General features: G+C 38.6%; 2 protein-coding genes across 9 annotated transcripts in view; one reads left to right on the forward strand and one right to left on the reverse strand.

Annotated features, from left to right (window-relative positions):
* Positions 1 to 9,078, forward strand: part of CEP83 (centrosomal protein 83) — a 137,176-nt gene extending 128,098 nt beyond the window's left edge. For 6 of the 7 annotated variants that reach the window (XM_053584242.1, XM_053584243.1, XM_053584240.1 and 3 more), the window contains 3 exons: positions 4,048 to 4,151; positions 7,001 to 7,190; positions 8,695 to 9,078. In XM_053584242.1, the coding sequence (XP_053440217.1) occupies positions 4,048 to 4,151; positions 7,001 to 7,190; positions 8,695 to 8,799 (399 nt within the window). In that variant the 3' untranslated portion in view covers positions 8,800 to 9,078. Of the gene's footprint in view, positions 1 to 4,047; positions 4,152 to 4,591; positions 4,703 to 7,000; positions 7,191 to 8,694 lie in introns of those variants that run through there. The other variant, XR_008378833.1, reaches the window with a different exon arrangement.
* A 774-nt stretch (positions 9,079 to 9,852) lies between these two features.
* PLXNC1 (plexin C1) overlaps positions 9,853 to 20,796 on the reverse strand; it is a 150,304-nt gene continuing 139,360 nt past the window's right edge. For both annotated transcript variants that reach the window (XM_053584249.1, XM_053584248.1), the window contains 6 exons: positions 20,663 to 20,770; positions 19,189 to 19,352; positions 17,123 to 17,270; positions 13,638 to 13,778; positions 13,471 to 13,545; positions 9,853 to 12,319 (listed from right to left, as the gene is read on the reverse strand). In XM_053584249.1, coding sequence (XP_053440224.1) covers positions 12,215 to 12,319; positions 13,471 to 13,545; positions 13,638 to 13,778; positions 17,123 to 17,270; positions 19,189 to 19,352; positions 20,663 to 20,770 — 741 coding nt within the window. In that variant the 3' untranslated portion in view covers positions 9,853 to 12,214. The remainder of the gene's footprint in view (positions 12,320 to 13,470; positions 13,546 to 13,637; positions 13,779 to 17,122; positions 17,271 to 19,188; positions 19,353 to 20,662; positions 20,771 to 20,796) is intronic.

Consider the following 20,796-nt stretch of genomic DNA (forward strand, 5'->3'; position numbering starts at 1 on the left):
AGGGAATTTTCAATTTGAAATAGTATCTACAAAAGTTCTGCAGCTAACATACTGATTAAAATGTTGAATGCTTCCTTCACCCACCTTGGGTCAGATACTAGGCAAATATGTTCACTATCACTGTTTTGTTCAATATTTTACTGGAGGTTCTAGCTAGTGTAATAAGGCAAGAAAAAATAGCTAATAAAGATTGGAAAGGAGGAAGTAAAATTGTCATTCACAAATGACATGATTGTGTATGAATAAAATACAAATCTATCAATAAACTATTAAAATTAATATGTGAATTTTTTTAAGTTGCTGGATACAAGTTTAAATAGCATCAGTTATTTTTATCACACATGGAAAATAATTAGAAAATAAAATACCTAAATACTATTTGCAATAACATAAAAAATGTAAAATACTTAAGGACAAATATGATGAAAGATGTGCCTGACTCCTAACATTAAAAATGCAAATATTGGCTCCACGCCGTAGCTCATTGAGTGGGGTGCCAGCCACATACACCAAGGCTGGTGGGTTCAAGCCCGGCCTGGACCTGCTAAACAATAATGACAACTGCAACAATAACAAAAAAGAGAAAAATGGCTGAGCATTGTGGTGAGCGCCTGTAGTCCCATGTGCTCAGGAGGCTGAGGCCAGAGAATCACTTAGGCCCAGGAGTTTGAGTTTGCTGTGAGCTGTGATGGCACGGCACTCTACCATTGGCAACATAGTGAGACTCTGCCTAAAAAAAAATTCAACTATTACTAAGAAAAATTCAAGAATGCCTAAAGAGAAAACTATACCATGTTTGTGATTTGGAAAATTTGGTATTCAGAGATGTCAATTCTTCCCCAAAAGTCCATAAATTGAATGTAATCCTAATCAAAATCTCAGCAGATTTCTTTTTAGAGATTAGAAAATTTATATAAAAACATAAAGGACAAGGTTAGGACACCAAAGCAGTCTTGAAGAGCAGTAAAGCTAGAAGTCTTATACTCTCAGACTTTTAGATATCTGTAAGGATAGATAGACAAATGGAATAGGATGGAGTATGGAAACAGACCCACAAACATATGGACACCTGATTTACCATAAAGCCACCACTGCATTTAATAAGGAAAGGATAGTCTTTTAAATAAAAGGTATTAAGTCAATTACTTATTCTCAATTCAGCCTCACAACATAGATAAAAATGAACCATAGACCTAAGTGTGAATGGTATAAAAAACAAAAAAAACCACATATATAAAACTTCTGTAAGAAAATGGGAAGAAATCTTAGGATTTGAGGAATAGGACACAAAAAGTACTTATAAAAAATGATAATTTGATATGAGGGCACAATTTTTATGTAACCTATTTATCAATAAAAATAAAGACTTTTTTCCTCAAAAAAAAAAAAAAAGTAATTTGTTTAAGAACTTTTTGTCAAAGGACAAGAGAAAGAAAATGCTACCACAGTCTGGGAGAAGGGCAAATCTGTAATAAATAACATCTGAGACAGAATCCACATCCTGAATATATAAAGAACTCCTACAAATCAACATAAAGAGATTGCTCAGATTTTTTTTTTTAATTAAGCCAAAGACTAGGATAGGTAAGTCATGAAAAAGAAGATATCTGGATGGCTGATTTACTTAAGAACAGGTACTTAACAGGCCAGGAAAATGCAAATTAAAAAATTCTAATAGGCCTATCCTAACACTGTCAGAGGCCCAGGCAGGTGGATTGCTTGAGCTCAGAAGTTGAAGACCAGTCTGAGCAAGAGCGAGACCCCATTTCTACTAAACAGAAAAAACTAGCCAGGCACAGTAGCACGTATCTGTAGTCCCAGGTACTTGGGAGGCTGAGGCAAGAGGATCGATCAAGCCCAAGAGTTTGAGATTGCTGTGAGCAGTGACCCTATGGCACTCTACCAAGGGCAGCAGCTTGAAACTGTCTCAAAAAACAAAAAAACCAAAACCCTGCAATTAGATACTACTATACTCCACCAGAATATCTGAAAGACTGGCAAGAATGTAGAACAACTAGAACTCTCATATGTTGCTGGTGGGCATGTAATTGGTAAAACTGGCAGTGTCTACTGAAGCTAAAACATACGTACTCTTGTATCCTCAAGAGGCTTGGCGCCAGCCACACACCTGAGCTAGCAGGTTTGAATCCAGCCCAGGCCCGCCAAACAACAATGGCTGCAGCCAAAAAATAGCTGGGCATTGTGGCGGGTGCCTGTAATCCCAGCTACTTGGGAGGCAGAGGCAGGAGAATCGCTTGAGCCCAGGAGTGAAGGTTGCTGTGAGCTGTGATGCCACGGCACTCTACCCAAGGTGACAGCTTGAGGCTCTGTCTCCAAAAAAAAAAAAAAATATATATATATATATATATATACACATATATATGTTCAGGAATGTTCATAAAAACTTAATGATATCCCCAAACTGGAAACAAATTCAAATTTTCATTAAAATGGATAAAATGTGGTATATTTTTATAATACCATGGTATATTTTTATACCATGGAACAATGTGACTTAGTCATATAGATAAAATACAGAGGAGAAAAGTCCAGATACTCTATGATTTATTTTCTTTTCTATGGATGAATGGCTAGGTATAGACAGATGGATTCCTTAACTACCCATGAATGCATAAATAATACCGTAAATACTTTTGGTGATAAGTTCAGAAGAGTGGTTAGACAGGACCCTAAGGGAACTTTTGGGAGTACTGAAGGATGTGGAGTAATGGGCAGCATGAGAAGGAATGCTTAGAGCAGTGTTACTTACGGTAGTCCCAACTGGAAATAACCCAGATAACCCTTAACAGTCGAATGAGTAAATATAATAGACTGTGACATAAGTGAAATATAATATGTGGCAGCGAATGAATTGTATCTGTAAGTAACAGATCTCAAAACCAGTGTTGAGTGAAAACTCATTTATAAAAGAATGCACACTGTGATTCTATTTACATGGCATTCAAAAATAGGCAAAACTAAACTATACCTTTGAAAGTAAACTAGTTGGTTACTTCTCACAGGACGAGTAGAGGGGCTAGTGATTGGAACGGAAGAATAGAACACTTCTGGCATGGCAGTGCTCTTGACCTACGAGCTAATCTCACCAGCATTTGCTTTGTGGTTTTTCATTAAGCTTTATATTTACATTCTGTGTGTTTTTTGTATAAATTTATTACACTTAAAGAGTTTGAAAACAATACCTAAAAAGGTTGTAGCTATTAATGAGTCTTTAACATTACAGGTGTCTTTCTGTTGAAGAACTATAAAAACTGAAAAAATACTACCTTTAGTCATATTCTTCTTTTGTATTATACTGTACTTTTTATATTATTTAATGAAACCTATACAGTATTTACTTCTAGGAAATTTTCCTTTTGTATGTTATAAAATTTAAATTATTTTCTCTTAATGTTTAGAAAGGCATACTTTTAAACTGAGATGTTTCCATAATCTGTTTTAGCTTTCTGATCCTTTATTGCTTTGGTAGTAATTTATCAATTTTTAAACATGCTTTTCATTTTGATTTTCGGTTATTTTAAGCACCTGATGGGACAATGAAGAGCTTTTGATTTCTTATCAGATAACAGGCAGAGCCATTAATAAAATTTGACTCTTCCTTTAGATTTTTTACCTGTAGTGATTTAGTTACTGGTACCAACTTTTTGGTTTAGCATTCATAATACAGTAGACCTCTGTAAGTTGACCACCTAAGGGACTGTAACAAAGTGGTCAACATAAGGAACTAGGCCTGCTGTACTGATACACGCATGTGGTGCACAGCCTCTGAAGTTAGGTCAAGTGAGAGAGGTGGTCAGCTATGGAGGTTCTACTGTTCTATTTGTCCTCCTAAGGAGATGAGGTAGATCTCTGGTTTATTATCTTCGTAATTTCCAGTAAGAGTCATATCTACTAAATTTTGTTCTAGTATTTGCTGAAAACGTACACCCCTATATTTTTCTCTGTTTTTATCAGTAAAATATTCTCTGTATAGTTTTGCCAAAAGTGGTCCTGTATGAAGTACTTGTTCATATTCTCTTTTTCTAGAGAAAATCTCTTCATGAAAACAAATTGAAGAGACTGCAGGAGAAAGTAGAAGTCTTGGAGGCAAAGAAAGAAGAATTGCAAACAGAAAATCAGGTGTTAAATAGGTGAAGTGTTTTTATGTGTCAAATGTGCATTTATGTGTTAAAATATGCATTTAAAAGATTTCTAAAACTATTTGATAACTCCTATTACATTATTCTTCACTTTTTTTTTTTTCCTAGCCAAATGTTCCTTCAAACCAAAATGTCTCTATCACACGCCAGGTGTGTGTTATGGTTGGGACTGACAGAAAAACTTAGTCACTGGCTTCAGTAGCCATAAATGGTGTGAGTTCTTGTTGCTGAGACAACAAAACAGTTCTAGCTATTGCATAGTTCTGGAAACTGACTACAACTTTGAATCAAAGGTTACATTTTGGTTTCCTGGTGTGGAAAAATATTACTGGGCTGTAACTTCTGGTTTTGCAGCCATATCCAAGCACAGCTAGTAATCAGCATCATTAGCATTTTTCTTCTTTCTTTCTTTCTTTTTTTTTTTGAGACAGGGTCTCACTCCATTGCCTAGGCTGGAGCATGGTGGCATAACAGCTTACTGTGGCCTCTAACACCTGGGCTCAAGTGATCCTCTACCTGAGTACAGGAAGCTGTGACTACAGGTGTGTACTACTATGCCCATATAATTTAAAAAAATTTTTTGTAGAGATAGAGTCTTGCTATTTTGCCCAGGCTAATCTCAAACTCCTGGCCTTAAGCAATTCTCCTACCTCAGCCACCTAAAGCATAGGCCTCTGTACCTGGCTGCATTTTTAAAACAGAGATTTACTGTATTAAGTTGGTGGTTGTGGTATGGGATGACCTGTGTAAGTTAAAACTTTTTGAATTCAGCTAATTAGAGGTGGCCTTCAGGACTTTAGCATCTGTGAATGCCTGAAAAGTCAGCTTTATTCTCAGTGTCATTTTTTCCTAAAGTTGAATAGCTTCACCATTGTGAGACAAGAAAAACCAAAATTTTTTCCTATTATTACCATCAACACTTAGGATACTGGATGTGTGGGGCTCTTTTTTCTTATTCACAAAATAGTCCATTCTCCAGTGGACACCAGCTAGTCGTCTTATAATTCATTTCTAACATTATCACCTGGGGATAGCATCAGATGCTACAGGTTGAGAGCTCAGGCCCACATGACTGCTCTCCACTTCAGAATGCCATCGCAAGCCCCAGGTAATGACCTGTGTTTCTTTTCTTTCTTTGTTTTTAGAGACAGAGTCTCTGTTTATCGCCCTCTGTAGAGTACCCTGGCGTCACAGCACACAGCAACCTCCAACTCCTGGGCTTAGGCGATTCTCTTGCCTCAGCCTCCCAAGTAGCTGGGACTACAGGTGCCTGCCACAACGCCCAGCTATTTTTTGTTGCAGTTTGGCCAGGGCCAGATTTGAACCTGCTGCTCTCGGTATATGGGGCCTGCGCCCTACCCACTGAGCCACAGGTGCTGCCCTTGACCTGTGTTTCTGACCAAATCAGGGTTCCCGTGAGCCCTGCCTCATATTTAATTAATTTTCTAGAACAGCTGACAAAACTAAGGGAAATACTTTATTTACATTTGCCATTTTAGTATAAAGGACCTTACGAGGTTATGGAGGAGACGGCATAGAGCAAGACTTGTGGGAAGGGTCGTGGAGCTCCATGCCAAGTCCCGCATGCCATCCTCTAGGAACCTGCGCGTATGTCCAGTCAACCTAGAAGCTCCCTGAACCCTGTACTTAGGGGGTTTTAGGGAGGCTTCATTACAGATGTAGGCGTGATTGATTACATCATTGCCACTGGTGATCAACTCAGCCTTCAGTCTAGTGATCATGAGTGGAGAGTGGGTGTAGAGCTAAAAGTTCAACCCTCCTTTTATTCCTTGATCTTTCTGGTAACCTGCCCCATCTTGAAGCTATCTAATGGCCACCAGCCACCATTCATCTCATTCGCATACAAAAGACACTCCTCCTGTGGAGATTCCTTAGGTTTTAGGTGCTGTGTGTCAGGAACCATGTATAAACCAAGTATGTAGGTATTATTATATCATAGTATCACACCTACATTTTAAAAGTTGGTTGAACTATATGCAGTTCTCTATATTTGACTGTATCTCATCTGGAAAAGTGGCAATTCATTAAGGTTCAACTCATCATTTTCTCTACAGTTGGTCCTGGAACAACATGGGCTTGACCTGTGTGGGTCTGCATATGTGGATTTTTACCAACCAAAGCCATATTTGTAGGATGTAAAGTCCACATATATTGAAGGCTGACTTCCTGTATGGAAATTCCATGGGGCTGACTTTGGGACTTGAATATGCAAAGATTCTGGTATACAAAGGAAGGTCCTGGAACCAATCCCCCCACCATGTACTGAGAAACAACTATATTTTTATCCGATTCCTTCTGTAGATAAGGCATTCGATGAATCTCCTTTTAGTTTCAAGATTCATAAATGGGGGGGTGGTGAAAATAAAAGTATCAAAAGATTTTAAATCTTTAATTAGCAAACAAAACTTTTTAATAAGTTAACATTCTGCACTGCTGATAATCTCATATGATTAAGATGTAATGTCATATTTCTATTTATCTTTCTAGGTAAATAGATTTTTATCTATATATGATATATAGATAAATCTTTTTTACTTCAGATTAATATGAGGGTACAAATGACTAGGTTGCATTGTTTGCATTTGTTAAAGTTCAAGTTTTAGTTGAGCCCATCACACAGGGAGTGTGCTGTATACCCTTCCATTGTGCCCGTTAGGTGAGAGTTCACCAGTTCCCCTCTGTATTCTTGCCCCAAATTTAATTATGTTTTTCTCTCCTGTGATAATTTAGAAATCCTTCTCTTCTAATTTAAAATTATATTCTCTATTCTTTAATACAGTATAACAGTTTTAAAACAAGAACACTTTTTTCTTTTTAAGACAAAATGTTCCATTTGAAGAATATACAAGGCTTCAGAAAAGGTTAAAGGATATACAAAGAAGACATAATGAATTTCGAAGTCTAATTTTGGTTCCTAACATGCCACCAACAGCATCCATCCATCCTGTTAGCTTTCAATCTTCCGCCATGGTTCTAGGCATGGAATCATCCTTTCCTCCTCATCTGCAGGTATGAGCATCTAATTTTAGGGAAAAAATGTTTGACAAAGATTTCTGTAGGTTTTTACCTGTTTAAATAGAGTTGAAATTCAAATTGTAAATGTGATCAGTGCTCAGAATTAGCCACAAAAATGGTGTAAACATTTAAAGCCAGTCAGTTTTAAGTTCTTCCCTTTCATTTACCATAGAAATTTGCTGAGAAATAGACTTAAATCTATTAGTGATGGTATTAGGAGTGAAATCTCCTATAGAAAAGAAGATATTAGAGTCCTCGAGTAACCTAGGGTTTGTAGCTTACTCATATAATAGCAATTCTAATTACTATGAGCATTTTCTAATGCACATGAACTATGCATTCTCCATGCAATATTTAATACTAATGAAAACTGCTTTAGGGGCAAGTATTGTTTTTCCTAAATCATAGACCCAGAAACTAAGTCAGAGAGGGAAGTGACTTGCCTAAAGTCATAACTAATGAGTGACAAGAGTTAAGTTTCAAATCTAATGCTTTCTGAACCCCACACCTGGGCTATTTCTATTTACAGGCCCCTGAGATATTACATCAAAGGAATCAAATTAATTGATTTTCAGAAGATGGAATGTTAATAAGTAATTATGTTTTTGATGTTGTAAGCACAGAAGATTTTAGTCACTGAATTGGTCTCATGTCTTACATTTTAGTCTCAGGCTAAGTGTATTGGAGTTAACAGCTGTTTATTATGAATGGGCTTATTAGAAAGTTGCCATGTTAGTCTACCTGGACCCTGCATTAGTATCTTCTAATTCACTCCTTGGTGAATGTTACCTTTAGAGAAGAACAGATACAGGTTTTGCTGAAGGCTACAGCCTGGGTGAGGCAGGAGACAAGTGAGAACTAGTTAGTAGTTTAGCCCCTGCTACTGTGTTTTTAGACTGCCACAACAGTCACTTCTTTACCAGATGTTACACAGGGGTCTTCAGACTTCAGCCTGCGGTTCACATGAGGCGGTGTGATTGTATTTATTCCCTTTTTTTTTTTTTGTGGTTTTTGGCCAGGGCTGGGTTTGAACCCGCTACCTCCGGCATATGGGACCGGCACCCTACTCCTTGAGCCACAGGCACCACCCTCCATTTTGTTTTTTTTTTTACTTCAAAATAAGATATGTGCAGTATGCATAGAAATTTGTACCGCCTGTAGTCCCAGCTACTCGGGAGGCTGAGGCAAGAGAATCGCTTAAGCCCAGGAGTTGGAGGTTGCTGTGAGCTGTGTGATGCCATGACACTCTACCGAGGGCCATAAAGTGAAACTCTGTCTCTACAAAAAAAAAAAAAAAAAAAAGAAATTTGTTCATAGTTTTTTTTTTTAAACTATAGTCTGGCCCTCCAAGGGTCTGAGGGACAGTGAACTGGCCCCCTGTTTAAAAAGTTTGAGAACGCCTGTGTAAAAGAGGCAGATTGAGCCTGCTGCTTACCACTTACTTTCCCACTCGTTTTCCTAACTTTCTTTTGCTGTGCTTTCTTTACATAATTTTAAGGAGGAACAGCATCAAAGGGAACTCTCTCTACTTCGCAAAAGACTAGAAGAACTAGAAACAACACAGAGAAAACAACTAGAGGAATTTGGATCTCCTGGGGATTGAAGTTCTTAGATAAAAAGCAGACCAAAAGAGGTGAAATCAAAGACTCAATAAAGCTTGAAGTTTTAACATTTGTAGCTTTTAGATACTTTGTTACTGTTTGCCAAAATACTTGAATGTGCCTCAAGAAAAGGTGCCAGCTACACACTGATCACAGAAATATGAAGAGTTTACCATTATACTAATGAAGACAAGTGATGCCTTAAAAGAAAGATTCAGAGAAATTTGGAATATTTGATTACCCTTTGAGAATGTAAAACAAAAACTAAATGGAACTAATTAGGGAATTAGTTAATTAGGGAATCAAGCTTCAAAATTATTTATTTTACTTTGTTCAATTTTTTTCTTTCTTTTTTTTTTTTTTTGCCTGAAATATGCCCATCTTGAAATCCCTCTTCTTCACTTTGAGATGCTTGGCAGAAACAGTAAACATCTTCTGGTTTACTATATATAAAAACTATAAGCTGGTTTTTGAAGAAAGATGGCGATTTAAAAGTCAACATAATGAAACAAAGGTATCTCTGTTCATTACAAAAGGCTACCTTTTCTAAAAACTGCACATAATTTATTAAAGAACTTAATATTTTTCTATCTAACTGTATTGTGTTTCATTTACTTCAAGTATACAGCATATATTTAGCAATGGAGAAGAGCTCATTGGTTTTGACTTTGTTGAATTAGAACAGTAAATAACAAGTACAAATAATTAAATCCTGTTCCTGTATTAAAATAAGGGGCCATTGTTTATAAAACCTGAACCCTGGAATAATTTCTTGTCAATGAGACAAAGCTCGAGTCTGCTGAAGTAAGTGGAATGTCCATGGTAATGATCAGCTGAAAGTTTAAGTTGATGTGGAAGTGAAACATGTAATTGAGCAGTTCTTAGCACCATTTAGTAAGAAACTAGGTTTACTTACTGCATAATATGGCTGCTTATTCACATAAGAGTATACAGTGATAACCTTGTTCCTGAAAAATAATTTCCATGGAGCCACTTAGAATAAAAAATTATAACTAGTAAACTGGGGGAAAAGAAAGACAAATATAGCCCACAGCTACATCAAAATGTTTATTTTTGGATATAGACATTTAAAACATTCATCTCCAAGAACAGCTTCAATCAGGTATACAATAAGAAATAGACTTTAAATTCTAATACGGAAAAGGTAACAGAATTTTTAAATGCTGCTGTAGACACTAGTGTTAGAAAAAAAAGTTTATAAATGGTTTTGCACCAAAAAAATATGCAAAGAAACTTGAAAAATAGAAATTGTTTGCTATTTGTTTCTCTGGTTGCTGTTTAATATAGACCCAGTGACTGATTGTCTTCAGCACACATCTAATTTGGCCATTTACTGCTTTTGGCTAATGTGATCCAAAATGTGATCTAGATAGTGCTTTTCACTGGAGGATTGACAAACACGCTACATACATTAGTGAATCTTCACACCACCTCAGTGAGGTAGGTTAGAAATATTATACAGAAATTGAGGCACAAAGAGGTAAGTGACTTGCCCAAAGTTCCCAACAGCACAGTCCCTGGAAGAGGAGACAACTCTCTACACAGGACTCACGTGCCAGAGACCTGGACAGGGACACCCTCATGTATCATTGAGTAAATAACTTAGATAAAGCTGTAGCACTGTACCCTAAGGAGGGGAAGTCTTTTGGGCAACTCTCCTACCCTTGGCTCTCAACTCTCCTATTGTTCCCTTACGAACTCCTTCACCTCTTTGAAGACTGTAGCAGCCTTAGATGGGGAACAGACCTCTCACCTTTATACTTCTATGTAACCTATTTGGTAGTATTTTTGAGGTGTGTCCATTGGACAGACAGTGGTCAAAAGCAAAAGGATTGGGAAGGTGCCTATCAGGGCAGTAACTGCTTATTTTCGCTGATAAGTTTGTTGAGGTATCACCTCTCTTTACCAGATATTAAGGAGCAAAAAGGAATTGCATGTATCTAGGACCAATTCCCATTTAATTCTTATGTTCCATATAGTGTTAGTAAATGACTTTAAAGAATGTGTGATCGTGTTTTATTTGAAAAAAATTTTTTTCCCTAGATGAAGGATTCGGAGCACCAGAGGTAAAAGGTGCCTGTCACAAGAAAAGCTCGAGAGTTGCCAATTAACACTTTTTACTACTTCTGGTTTAATAGAAGGAAAACACAGTGGTATTAAAATTGGTCATGAGCAGCAAAAATTCAGGAATAAAAAAATCAGCAATAAAAAGACTACAGTATTACTGGATAGAGAAGTCTTTAAAAAGAAAGGCATGAATACAGTGGGTATTTCAAATTCTTTCTCCTGTGAGGAATACTTTCAAAAAGTACATAGTAAGACTAAGATACCAAGTTGTATACTAACATTTTTTGGGCCTTGGGCCTCAAATATATATATTTATATATAATACTCCAGTGTGAACAGCAATTTGATGAAATGTAAAATGTATCTTTTTTTTTAATCACACACAAGTATTTATAACCACAAGGTTCACCGGAAACCTAAAGCAAGGAGACAACAGTATCTTAGAAATAGGATTAGAGGAGTGAGTTACTCTTCCACAGATGGTTCTGATCAAAGATTTTGAAGCAGAACTAATGATTTTTGTTTTGTGTAATACCCAACATGTCCACTATCAAATACATTATGAAAGAAAAAATAAAGGGCACAAAAGGAACATAGGTCAGGACACAGCGTCTGGGTAGAATGCTGTGCATTTAAATAAAGCTCACTCACTCTCCTTGCTTTAGAGCTCCTTGGTGAAATGGAGGTGAGTTTGATGGAGTGCAGTTGGTGACCACTGAAAAACACGAGCCCTTTCAACAATGTTGCAACACTGTTAGTTTTTGGTTTAAACACACACACACACTCACAAATGCTAAGTGTACACACTACCAAATTCTGCGGTCAGCTTTTCCAAGAACTACTGGGGAAAGTTTCAATGCTGCAAATCCTCGAGGTTGCCCTAACACCTCCACCTTGTTTCCAAATGACTCATTTCACATTTTGTTTTGTGCATTGGCAGGATCCCTTTTCTGCAGAGGTGCAGTGTAGTCACAAGTGCTACATAGCTGTAGTTGTCAAACAAAACCACTTATATCATTGTGCTTAAGTGGAGACTGTAGTTAACAATACTGACACTTGCTTACTGGCCCTGTATTCTCTGTAAACAAGGAGGCTGTTTGCAACAACCACTTCAACTCTATTTACAGAAGGGTTCCCACGGTATACACAGGCACAAGGCTTTGTATGCTTTCTAAAAGCTCTGCATGTGCCTTGGTGTCTTAAAAAGACAATGCTCAAAGTGGAACCTATGTGCAAACAAGAAATTAACGACACAGAGTAGCTTAAGCAGCCATTTTGCTCCCAAGTCGTCTGAAGAACTTTGCCAGATTAAGCCAGTCCCCAGAGTGCTTACATCCACTTGCATTTCTTCTTTTCATCAAATAAGACTTTTACATGCAAGAGTTGTTTCTGAGCTTCTTCCAGCCCTCGTTCTCTTTCTAGTTTATTTAGAATCTGTTGACAATTAGAACAGTTATTTTAGATATAGTGGTTTCAGCATTACAATACTGTTTTTTGCATACCTGATGCTGTGAGTGGTAAAATCTGTATGAAACAGATGCCAACATTTGCTTCTTCAATCATTTACATACTCACTTTGCAAGTTGTTTTGCTAAGTCATTATCACAGGATCAACAACACTTTGGCTTAAAATAGAAGCTCGCAAAAAATACCAACAATTTGCTTACAAATATGGGGCCAGGCTTCCAAGGCCCTGCTTTATGCATTATGTCACAGCCATTCCAAGCACAGCAAGCATTCCTGGGCAGCCAACATGCAGGCAAGTATTTCTCCTTAAATGCAGCAGGCAGGGCATCCTGGTCAGAGACTAAGGCCTCCCCCCTCCCTCCCCTCCTGAGCAGTGAAGGCCCTCCTCCTCCCTTCCCCCATCCCCAGTGCTCCCCTTCTCACCCCTGACCCCTGGAAAGAGGGATGCTTATCATGTTTAAGGAACTCATTGCCTCTACCCTACCTTAGCGCTTCACTTGATCTTCAAGTAGCAAATGGAATTGGTGAGCTATTCTCACCATTGACATGGATAGCCTGTCCCAGCATGACTGAGTGGGGGGAATCAGGGAAGGGGGAATTAACATATATTTGGAAACAACGCATCTGATGAATGTGTCTGTGTGAATTCCCAAAGAAAAAAATCCAGATTAAGGAGAATTAATCATAAAGGAGAATGGTTTATTGAAATAGTTGCTTAAGATAGAAATGTCATAATTTCATATAACTATTGAATACAGACTCTAGGCGACTTAACAAGCTTAGCTTTCATTTTTAGCAAATGACAATCCAGCATAAGCTGGGCCCACTTCTTAATAGGGCCACTAACTCATCAGAGTTAACTTGAGTCAGTGTGGCTGTAGGCCCCATGACCTCGATGTCAATTCAGGCTGGTCCAAAGGTGGGCAGCATGATAAGGCGGTAAGAAGGGCAGCCGTGTCCGGGGTCTGGCTTCCTGCCAGGATCCCCCATCTCAGACAGGCTTCCTGGCCTTCCTTTCTGGCCATTTGGGATGCCAGAGATGTCCTGAAACTTACAGAATGCTATAACCAAGTTGTGATTTATTCATGGGTTAAGAGCAATGTTATTTAAAATCTTACCTCATCAAAATATTTTACGATGTATTTGTAGATTTCTGTCAAGGCCACTTCTTCATTAAATTCATTTTCATGTTTCTAAAAGAAAGACTTGTTGAGAGATTCTGAAATGACTTTTTCTTTTTAAGAGTAGTAACTAAATAAAAGCTAGTTGTGCTTTCTAATGATACCTTAGATTCCTGAGTTAAGAATTCTTCCATTTCTGAAGATGACAATGGAGGCAAATCCCTGATTGCTTTGTAATAAGATTTTACTTCTTCTTTGTAGGTTGGGATATCCTTGGCATACAGAAGTTTATTAGTTGGTGCTTCCTGGAAAAAAGCAACCACCAAAAGAGTAAAAAAATGGGGAATTTATAACAGTATTACCTCCTGCTAACAAAGCTTTGTGCAGTAGGCCTTAATAAATGTTGACTGAATGACTGACTGCCATCTAGATAGTTCTGGTGAGTCACTGTTATTTTCAGGCAGATTAAATGCTAATATATTCTGCCTTCCTCTCATAAAAGAACTAAAATTATTATTTTTGCATGATTTTGAGTTACTGTAACAATGGAACTTATTTCAATCATAGTTCATTACTAATGGTTGTAAAAAGCCTGAATTAAAACATTTGCTCTCATCCTCACCCACCAGTGAATTTGGCATTTATGAAAGACTTGATTGTAGGTCTGATTGGGCTCTTTATATAATCATGAAACTGGTAAGTAATTGGCAGTGGCAGATTTTTCAGCTTGTCCGTTTTATTTCATTATTTTATCAAGATCTTCTAGCTTCCTCAAGGAAACTTTACCATCTTAGTACGGGTGGCTCTCATATCTGATTTTGCAGAAGTCCCTTGGCAATTTGAATAGTTAATATAATTATAACAGTGATAATATTTTTAAATTAAGTGAAGATTTTTAAAAAGTAATTTTTCACAAAATTAAAAAAAAATTCTGCTCAGGGAAGATAGGTGAGTTAATGGTCGGGCTAAAGTCCTAGTACATTTTAAAGGGCCCAGGCGGCAGAATCAATGGCTCGATGAACCATTCTGAAGGATCCCTATGATATTATTACTGAGATTTTTATCATTCGTCAAGTGTAATTGGAACCCAGAAATCGTGATTCATTCATTCACTTTATTTACTAACCAGTCACTGTGCACAGCCATCAAGTGTACAGTGATAAAGATGACCAGTGCCTACCCTTAAGAAGCTTGCAGTCTAGTTGAGAAGACAAATTTACACAGTGCAGACTGTGATGCAAGTAATTAGCATCAGGGGGGTAAGGAAAAGGACAGGAGAGTTGAACAAATCGAAGTCTTAATTCTGTTCCTTTACATAGGCAAGTAAGATTTAAACACTCAGAGCATCAATTTCCTCATCTATAAAATAAGGGTGTCGGTAATTACTAGATGTGGTACTTGAGAGGATTCATTGAAATATACCAAAAATTTGGTAAATAATCTATACACAGCTATTTTTACTGTGAATAAACATTTAAGTGTCTTTCAGTGAGCCAAGATGAACCCTATTAGCCAAATGAAGAAAGCACCGTAGGAAATGCATCAGGGGAAAGCTCCCAAAGTAGGCACATTTAAACTGACTTGAGGCTTCTACAGTTTCGGGTACACATTAGGAAATCATGTTTGCTGAATGAATGAATAGGATTTTATTAGACAGGGGTGGTGAGACAGGGATGTGAAAACAAGCTCATACTGTGTTTGGGAGCAGTAAAAGCTATAGCACAGAGGGTTTGTGGAGTGTGCAAAAAAATGATAAGGCCAGGAAGGAGGCCCGAAGCCAGTCAGGAAGCACCAGGTGGCCCTGCGAGGACTCCAAGGTAGGTAATGGGAAGTATGGGCAATTGTTAAGAAGCAGCCTGACAAGATCGGGTTTCTATTTCAGAAAGATAACCTGAGACACTGTGAAAAGGAAGCGTTTAGGGGATGAGTGGGCAGCAGGGGCTGACCAAAAGACAGTGGTCAGGAAGTATTATCCCAGTGGGGAGGGATGAGCAGGAGGGGCAGAGACACGGTCTAGATAGGAGTGAGTGGTAACCGAGGATAGAGGCTGGAAGAAGGTAGAAAGGAGGGGGCGAGACAGTGCTGAGGACCCAGGGCGATTGTGTAGAGAGAGTGGTGATAAACGGGGTAGGTTGTGATTAGGAGTCTGCCCATTAATGACCTTCTTCCAAAGAGCTGCTTCTCAGGGCTCAGAGATTTTCTGAAATCTTGTAGGTACAGATATTACTCAGTTTCATACGTTTTGGAGTATTCAAATAACGCATCTCTTTCAAATTCTGCTCTGTATTTTCATCTTCCTTTGTTTCTGTGGGGCTTTTGATCAGCAAAGAAAACCATGGGAAAGCAGTGTTCATGCTTTGATGATCAACTGACAAACTGGTATTGTTAGAAATCTCAGGCAAGATTTTCTTCTCCCAAAAGCAATTTATTATATTCAAATATATGTTTTTTGTATATTCAGATGCACTTAATTTAGTTTCACACCATTTCATGTAGTTTCATACTTTGGATTGATAACTTACTAGTGCTCATAGAATATTTTTCTAGAAAACAAAGAAAATACATACTTTGTGGCAAAGCTTTTCCATAGTCAGAATTTTGCAGTGGGATGGGGCTAATTATTTTTGTTTTCACTTTTTTTTTTTTGAGACAGAGTCTCAAGCTGTTGTGGGTAGAGTGGCATGGCATCATAGCTCACAGCAACCTCTGACTTGGGCTCAAGTGATCCTCCTGCCTCAGTTTTTCTATTTTTTTTTTTTTTTAGAGACCGGGTCTCACTTTTTGCTCAGGTTGGTCTCAAACTCGTGAGCTCAAGCCATCCACCCACCTTCCAAAGTGCTCGGATTACAGGCATGAGCCACCTCACCCAACCTCACTTTTTTTTTTGTAAATAGCATTTCACCCTGTTGCCTGTCTAGAGTGCCATAGCTTCAGCCTAGCTTACACCAACCTCAAATTATGGGCTCAAGCTATTCTCCTGTCTTAGCCTCCCAAGTAGCTGGAACTATAGGTGCCTGCCACTGTGGTCAGCTAATTTTTCTATTTTTAGTAGACACAGGAATCTCACTTTGCTCACGCTGGTCTCAAACTCCTGACCTCAGACAATCCTCTTGCCTTGGCCTCTCAGAGTACTAAGATTGCAGGCATAAGCCACTGCACCTGGCTACTTTTTTTTTTTTTAAGATGTGGGAGTCTGGTTGTTATCCAGGCTACAGTACAGTGGTATGATTATAGCTCACTGCAACCTTGAACTCCGGGCTCAGGTGACCTGCCTGCCTCAACCTCTGGGGTAGCTGAGACAATAGGCACATTACCTAGCTAAATTAAAAAAAACAAAAAACTTTTTTTTTTAGAAATGGAGTCTTGTTATGTTGCCCAGGCTGGTCTTGAACTCCTGACCTCAAGTAATCCTTCTGCTTCACTCAGCCTCCCAAAGTGCTGAGATGATAGGTATGAGCCATCATGCCCAGCTGTTTTTACTTTTCAAAAACAAGGTAGATTTTAAAGAAAAGCAAATTTACAGTGACCCTCATTTACTGTTTCTTTTTGACTAGTGTACTTTAGACCAATTGTTTATTATTTGAATGCTTAGAAGAAAGTACATCAGACTGAAAAAGGACAGAGAAGAGGCACATGAGCGGGGCCTTACCTTCCCTAGTTGCTGCTCTGTGAGAGAAAACGCGTCCATGAACGCCTGGGCAATCACGGACAAACAGCCGTCTATGTGTGGTGTCTTCTTAATGTCAAAGACAAACTGAGGGTTCTTCAGGATGTTTACCCAGAAGCGAAGTGGAAGGCTGTTCAAAGAGAGAATAATCTCTTTTCAAATAGGGCCATTCATGAAGCCAGTGGTCTGTTTATCTCAGTTTGTAACCGGGTGGTTTTGTCCTTGCTATTGAAGTACACAAGTCCTCTCAGCCAAACATACCCACCCACTGATGGCAGGCAGCTTCACTCAGGGAGAACAGAAAGGGTTAAACTGACATTTTAAAGGAAGGAAGGCCGGAGAAGTTAACACTGAGAACATTCAGATCCCCAGCACTCTTCTTGGGCCTTCTAAGTGTGACACGCTGTTCTAAGCCACCACCATCTTTCACCTGGATTATTAGTCAGTTTATTCTCACACAACCAACGGTGATCCTCTTAACACAGAAGCAGACCACGTCTCTCTTCCTCTGCTCCAACCTCTCTGAGCCTCTCCGTGTCCCTGGATAACACCCAGTTGATCTGGCCCTCTGCCCTCCTCGCTCCTCATCTGCACCTCCCCATTCCAACTCCACTGTACTCCAAGCAAGCTCGTGCCTCACCTCTGCTCTTGTGTCTGCCTGCCTGAAACTCTCCTGCCCCAGGGAGTCTCATGGCTTATGCCCTCTCCTCTTTCAAGATGTGACTCAAATTGGCTTCATCTTTGTGAGGCTTTTTCTGACTACCCTGCACACTCTCCTCCTTCCCCACTTTCTCCACTGCACTTACCCCAATTTAATATTTCATTTATTGTCTGTCTCCGCCTATTAGGTACAAGCTCTGTGAGAACATGGATTTCCATCGGTTTTATTTGTTAATATCTTTTCAGCACTTAATAGTGCTTGGCACATATTAGGTGCTCAGATTTGAATATGAACTTGGGAATCATTCAGAGTCTTCCCATTATCTCCTGTCCAGCTCTAGCCTAACTCATTACCTCCACTGATGGCTGCTGGGTTTCTAGTAGCTTCACAGTCCTGGCTGTTGCCCCTGTTCAGATGCCACTTCTGGGTGGCCTGTGCCTCCCAAGCTTGGGTGGGAGTAGCAGGGCCAGATAAGAGGCTACAATATGGGAAAGGAGTGAGCCAGAAAGGAGAGCTGGGACAAACCTGGATTAAATGGGGGAAGATTAGACCCAGACTCTGGAACTTTAGCTTTTAATACTCATGTAAAATGGTTTAGCTGACCCCATCGGAAGGGCTTGAGCTCACGCAGGGAAGTCCTATTCGTCATAATTCTGATACTCAGCTAATGTACCAAGTATTTTAAATAGAGGTAATGAACTATATTTCTTTGCTGAGGAAACATTTAGAATAAATCTGGGTGCCTTGCCTGTGCTTATGGTTAAATGTTAAAATATAAAACAAAGCACAATACAAACCTTTGACTAGTTCACATGGTATGGGAGGACTGCATTTGATAAAATAATAAAGGCAAAAATTCCTTTAACCCAGAGTACAGACAGATAGCTTGGAAATTACAAAGTAACTATTTTAGGGACGATTAAAAGACTCTTCTCTAATGATACAATAAAACCAAGAAACAATTTCTTATCCTTTGCTGTTCAAACTAAACTTATTTTAATATTATAGACAAAGTCTTTTTCGTGCATTAAAGATAACAGAGTTTGTTTATTTTATCCTAAAGAGAATAGAATTCTCAGCATAGGAATGGTTTCATTTACTGTTTAAAAATAGTAACATAGCGGGCGGCGCCTGTGGCTCAAGGAGTAGGGCGCCGGTCCCATATGCCAGAGGTGGCGGTTTCAAACCTAGCCCTGGCCAAAATCCAAAAAAAAAAAAAAAAAAAAAAAAATAGTAACAGAGCAAGAAGCTACTTTGACATGATAGCTTACCAAGGACAAAAAATTCTGATATGGGGATAAATGAACTCTTCTGTAACAACTGTGCCCTCCTTTTATTTTATATTCTGTTCCAGATTCTTGAAAACAGTAATCACCTACATTCTCACCTGTTTGTTTTCCAAATATGTACGACGTCAGGATCTGTGATTTTTTTGTTTTCAGCCTGGGCATCCAAAAAGTCAAAAAAGTATTTTATAGCAAATGGGGCTCTGCTGTTGGGTAAACTCCAAATGCTTCTAAAAAGTTTTTCAAGCACAGAGTGAATCGCCACCTGAAAGATAAAGATTTGAAAGATTAAAAAATATGGTAGTGGTTGTAAAAACATAAAAAAACAAATCTAGGGCGGCGCCTGTGGCTCAACGGGTAGGGCGCCGGTCCCATATGCCGGAGGTGGCGGGTTCAAGCCCAGCCCCGGCCAAAAATAAAAAAAAACAAAAACAAATCTAAGTTCAAATCTAAGCGCAAAACAGAAAAGCTGAAGAGAAAAATATAAAATTGTCAAAATGAGGCCAGTTCTCCCAGTATGGGACTAAGTCCTGAAAACCTATGCCCTGGTTTAGATTTGGTTCATAAGCTTCTTGCCGATAACATTGTTTAGTCAACAGGGAGGATATCTTAGAAATCTCTGCAGTCAAAACGTCAGTTGTAGGGCTGCGTACATAAACCAAAAGCCACGGATGTTTGGCTTTTATTAGTTACATTCAGCCTGGAAAAACTCAAGCCATGCTTCTGTTTCCAGAATCTCTCCTGTTGCGTGTTTTTCCATCATAGGGTTTTACTGTGTACTTTCCAAAGCATTTGAGTATTTTTCAAAAACCAAATAGGCTGAGCTCTGTGGGACAGCTGAGAAAATCAAGAGGCTTGGACTGTCCTTTGCCCACTCAACAAATCTCCTAAGTGCTAAGCAGATTCTTTGTTATAATCTGAAGAAGCATGCCCATCAAGTTACCAGGGCCAAGGGTAGATAATAGCATTTATATTGCTAGTCATTTCGGAGAGCGAGAGAAAAAAAATCACCACAGACTTGTGTTAATTCCACTAAAAGCCAGATAAAGAAAAATTTGCTCCTGATTTGGTATTCCACTGGCTTTCACATCTGACATTTTTATATGTGACCAGAATGCTTAGTTTTAAAATGGAAAAAAAAAAAAAAAGAAATCAGTTAAGATTTACTAGGTTTTTTGTCACTGACCCTCCCCGCCCCCTTCATTTTATTTGCAATTCAAAGGGGGAGTTTTATTGCTCATCTATAATAATGAATAAACAAAAAGGAACAATTTCACTGTCAAGCTAAAAAATAACATGGTGAAATGGGGGTTAAAGGGACTTGGAACAGTATTAAATCCCTGATTGAAGACATTACAGCAGAAATTTGTAAAGTGCTGTTATCTTTGCAGATTATAAAAAAAAAAAAAGAAGAAGAAAAAGGGGGTAGGAAGTGTTTACAATTTAAACTTTCATTTTGCTTTGCTAGAAGGCACAAGGGATTTGTAACATTTTCACACTTCAGTGGAAATTAAGTCAAACACATCATACACCCCCAAGGTAGCCATCAAAGAGCTCCCAGAACAGTAAGTGTACCTTGGTGGACAGCAGCTTTGTCAGATACATTTCTTTTACTTTGAACTTGTGCTTCCCTCGATGTCTCTTTCCTTGCACATCTTGGAATGCTTCTGAATCTGGTAAAATCTGAAAGGGAGACAGAGGAGAAGCGT

Source organism: Nycticebus coucang, chromosome 3 (genome assembly GCF_027406575.1).
Source record: "Nycticebus coucang isolate mNycCou1 chromosome 3, mNycCou1.pri, whole genome shotgun sequence".
NCBI lineage: Eukaryota > Metazoa > Chordata > Mammalia > Primates > Lorisidae > Nycticebus > Nycticebus coucang.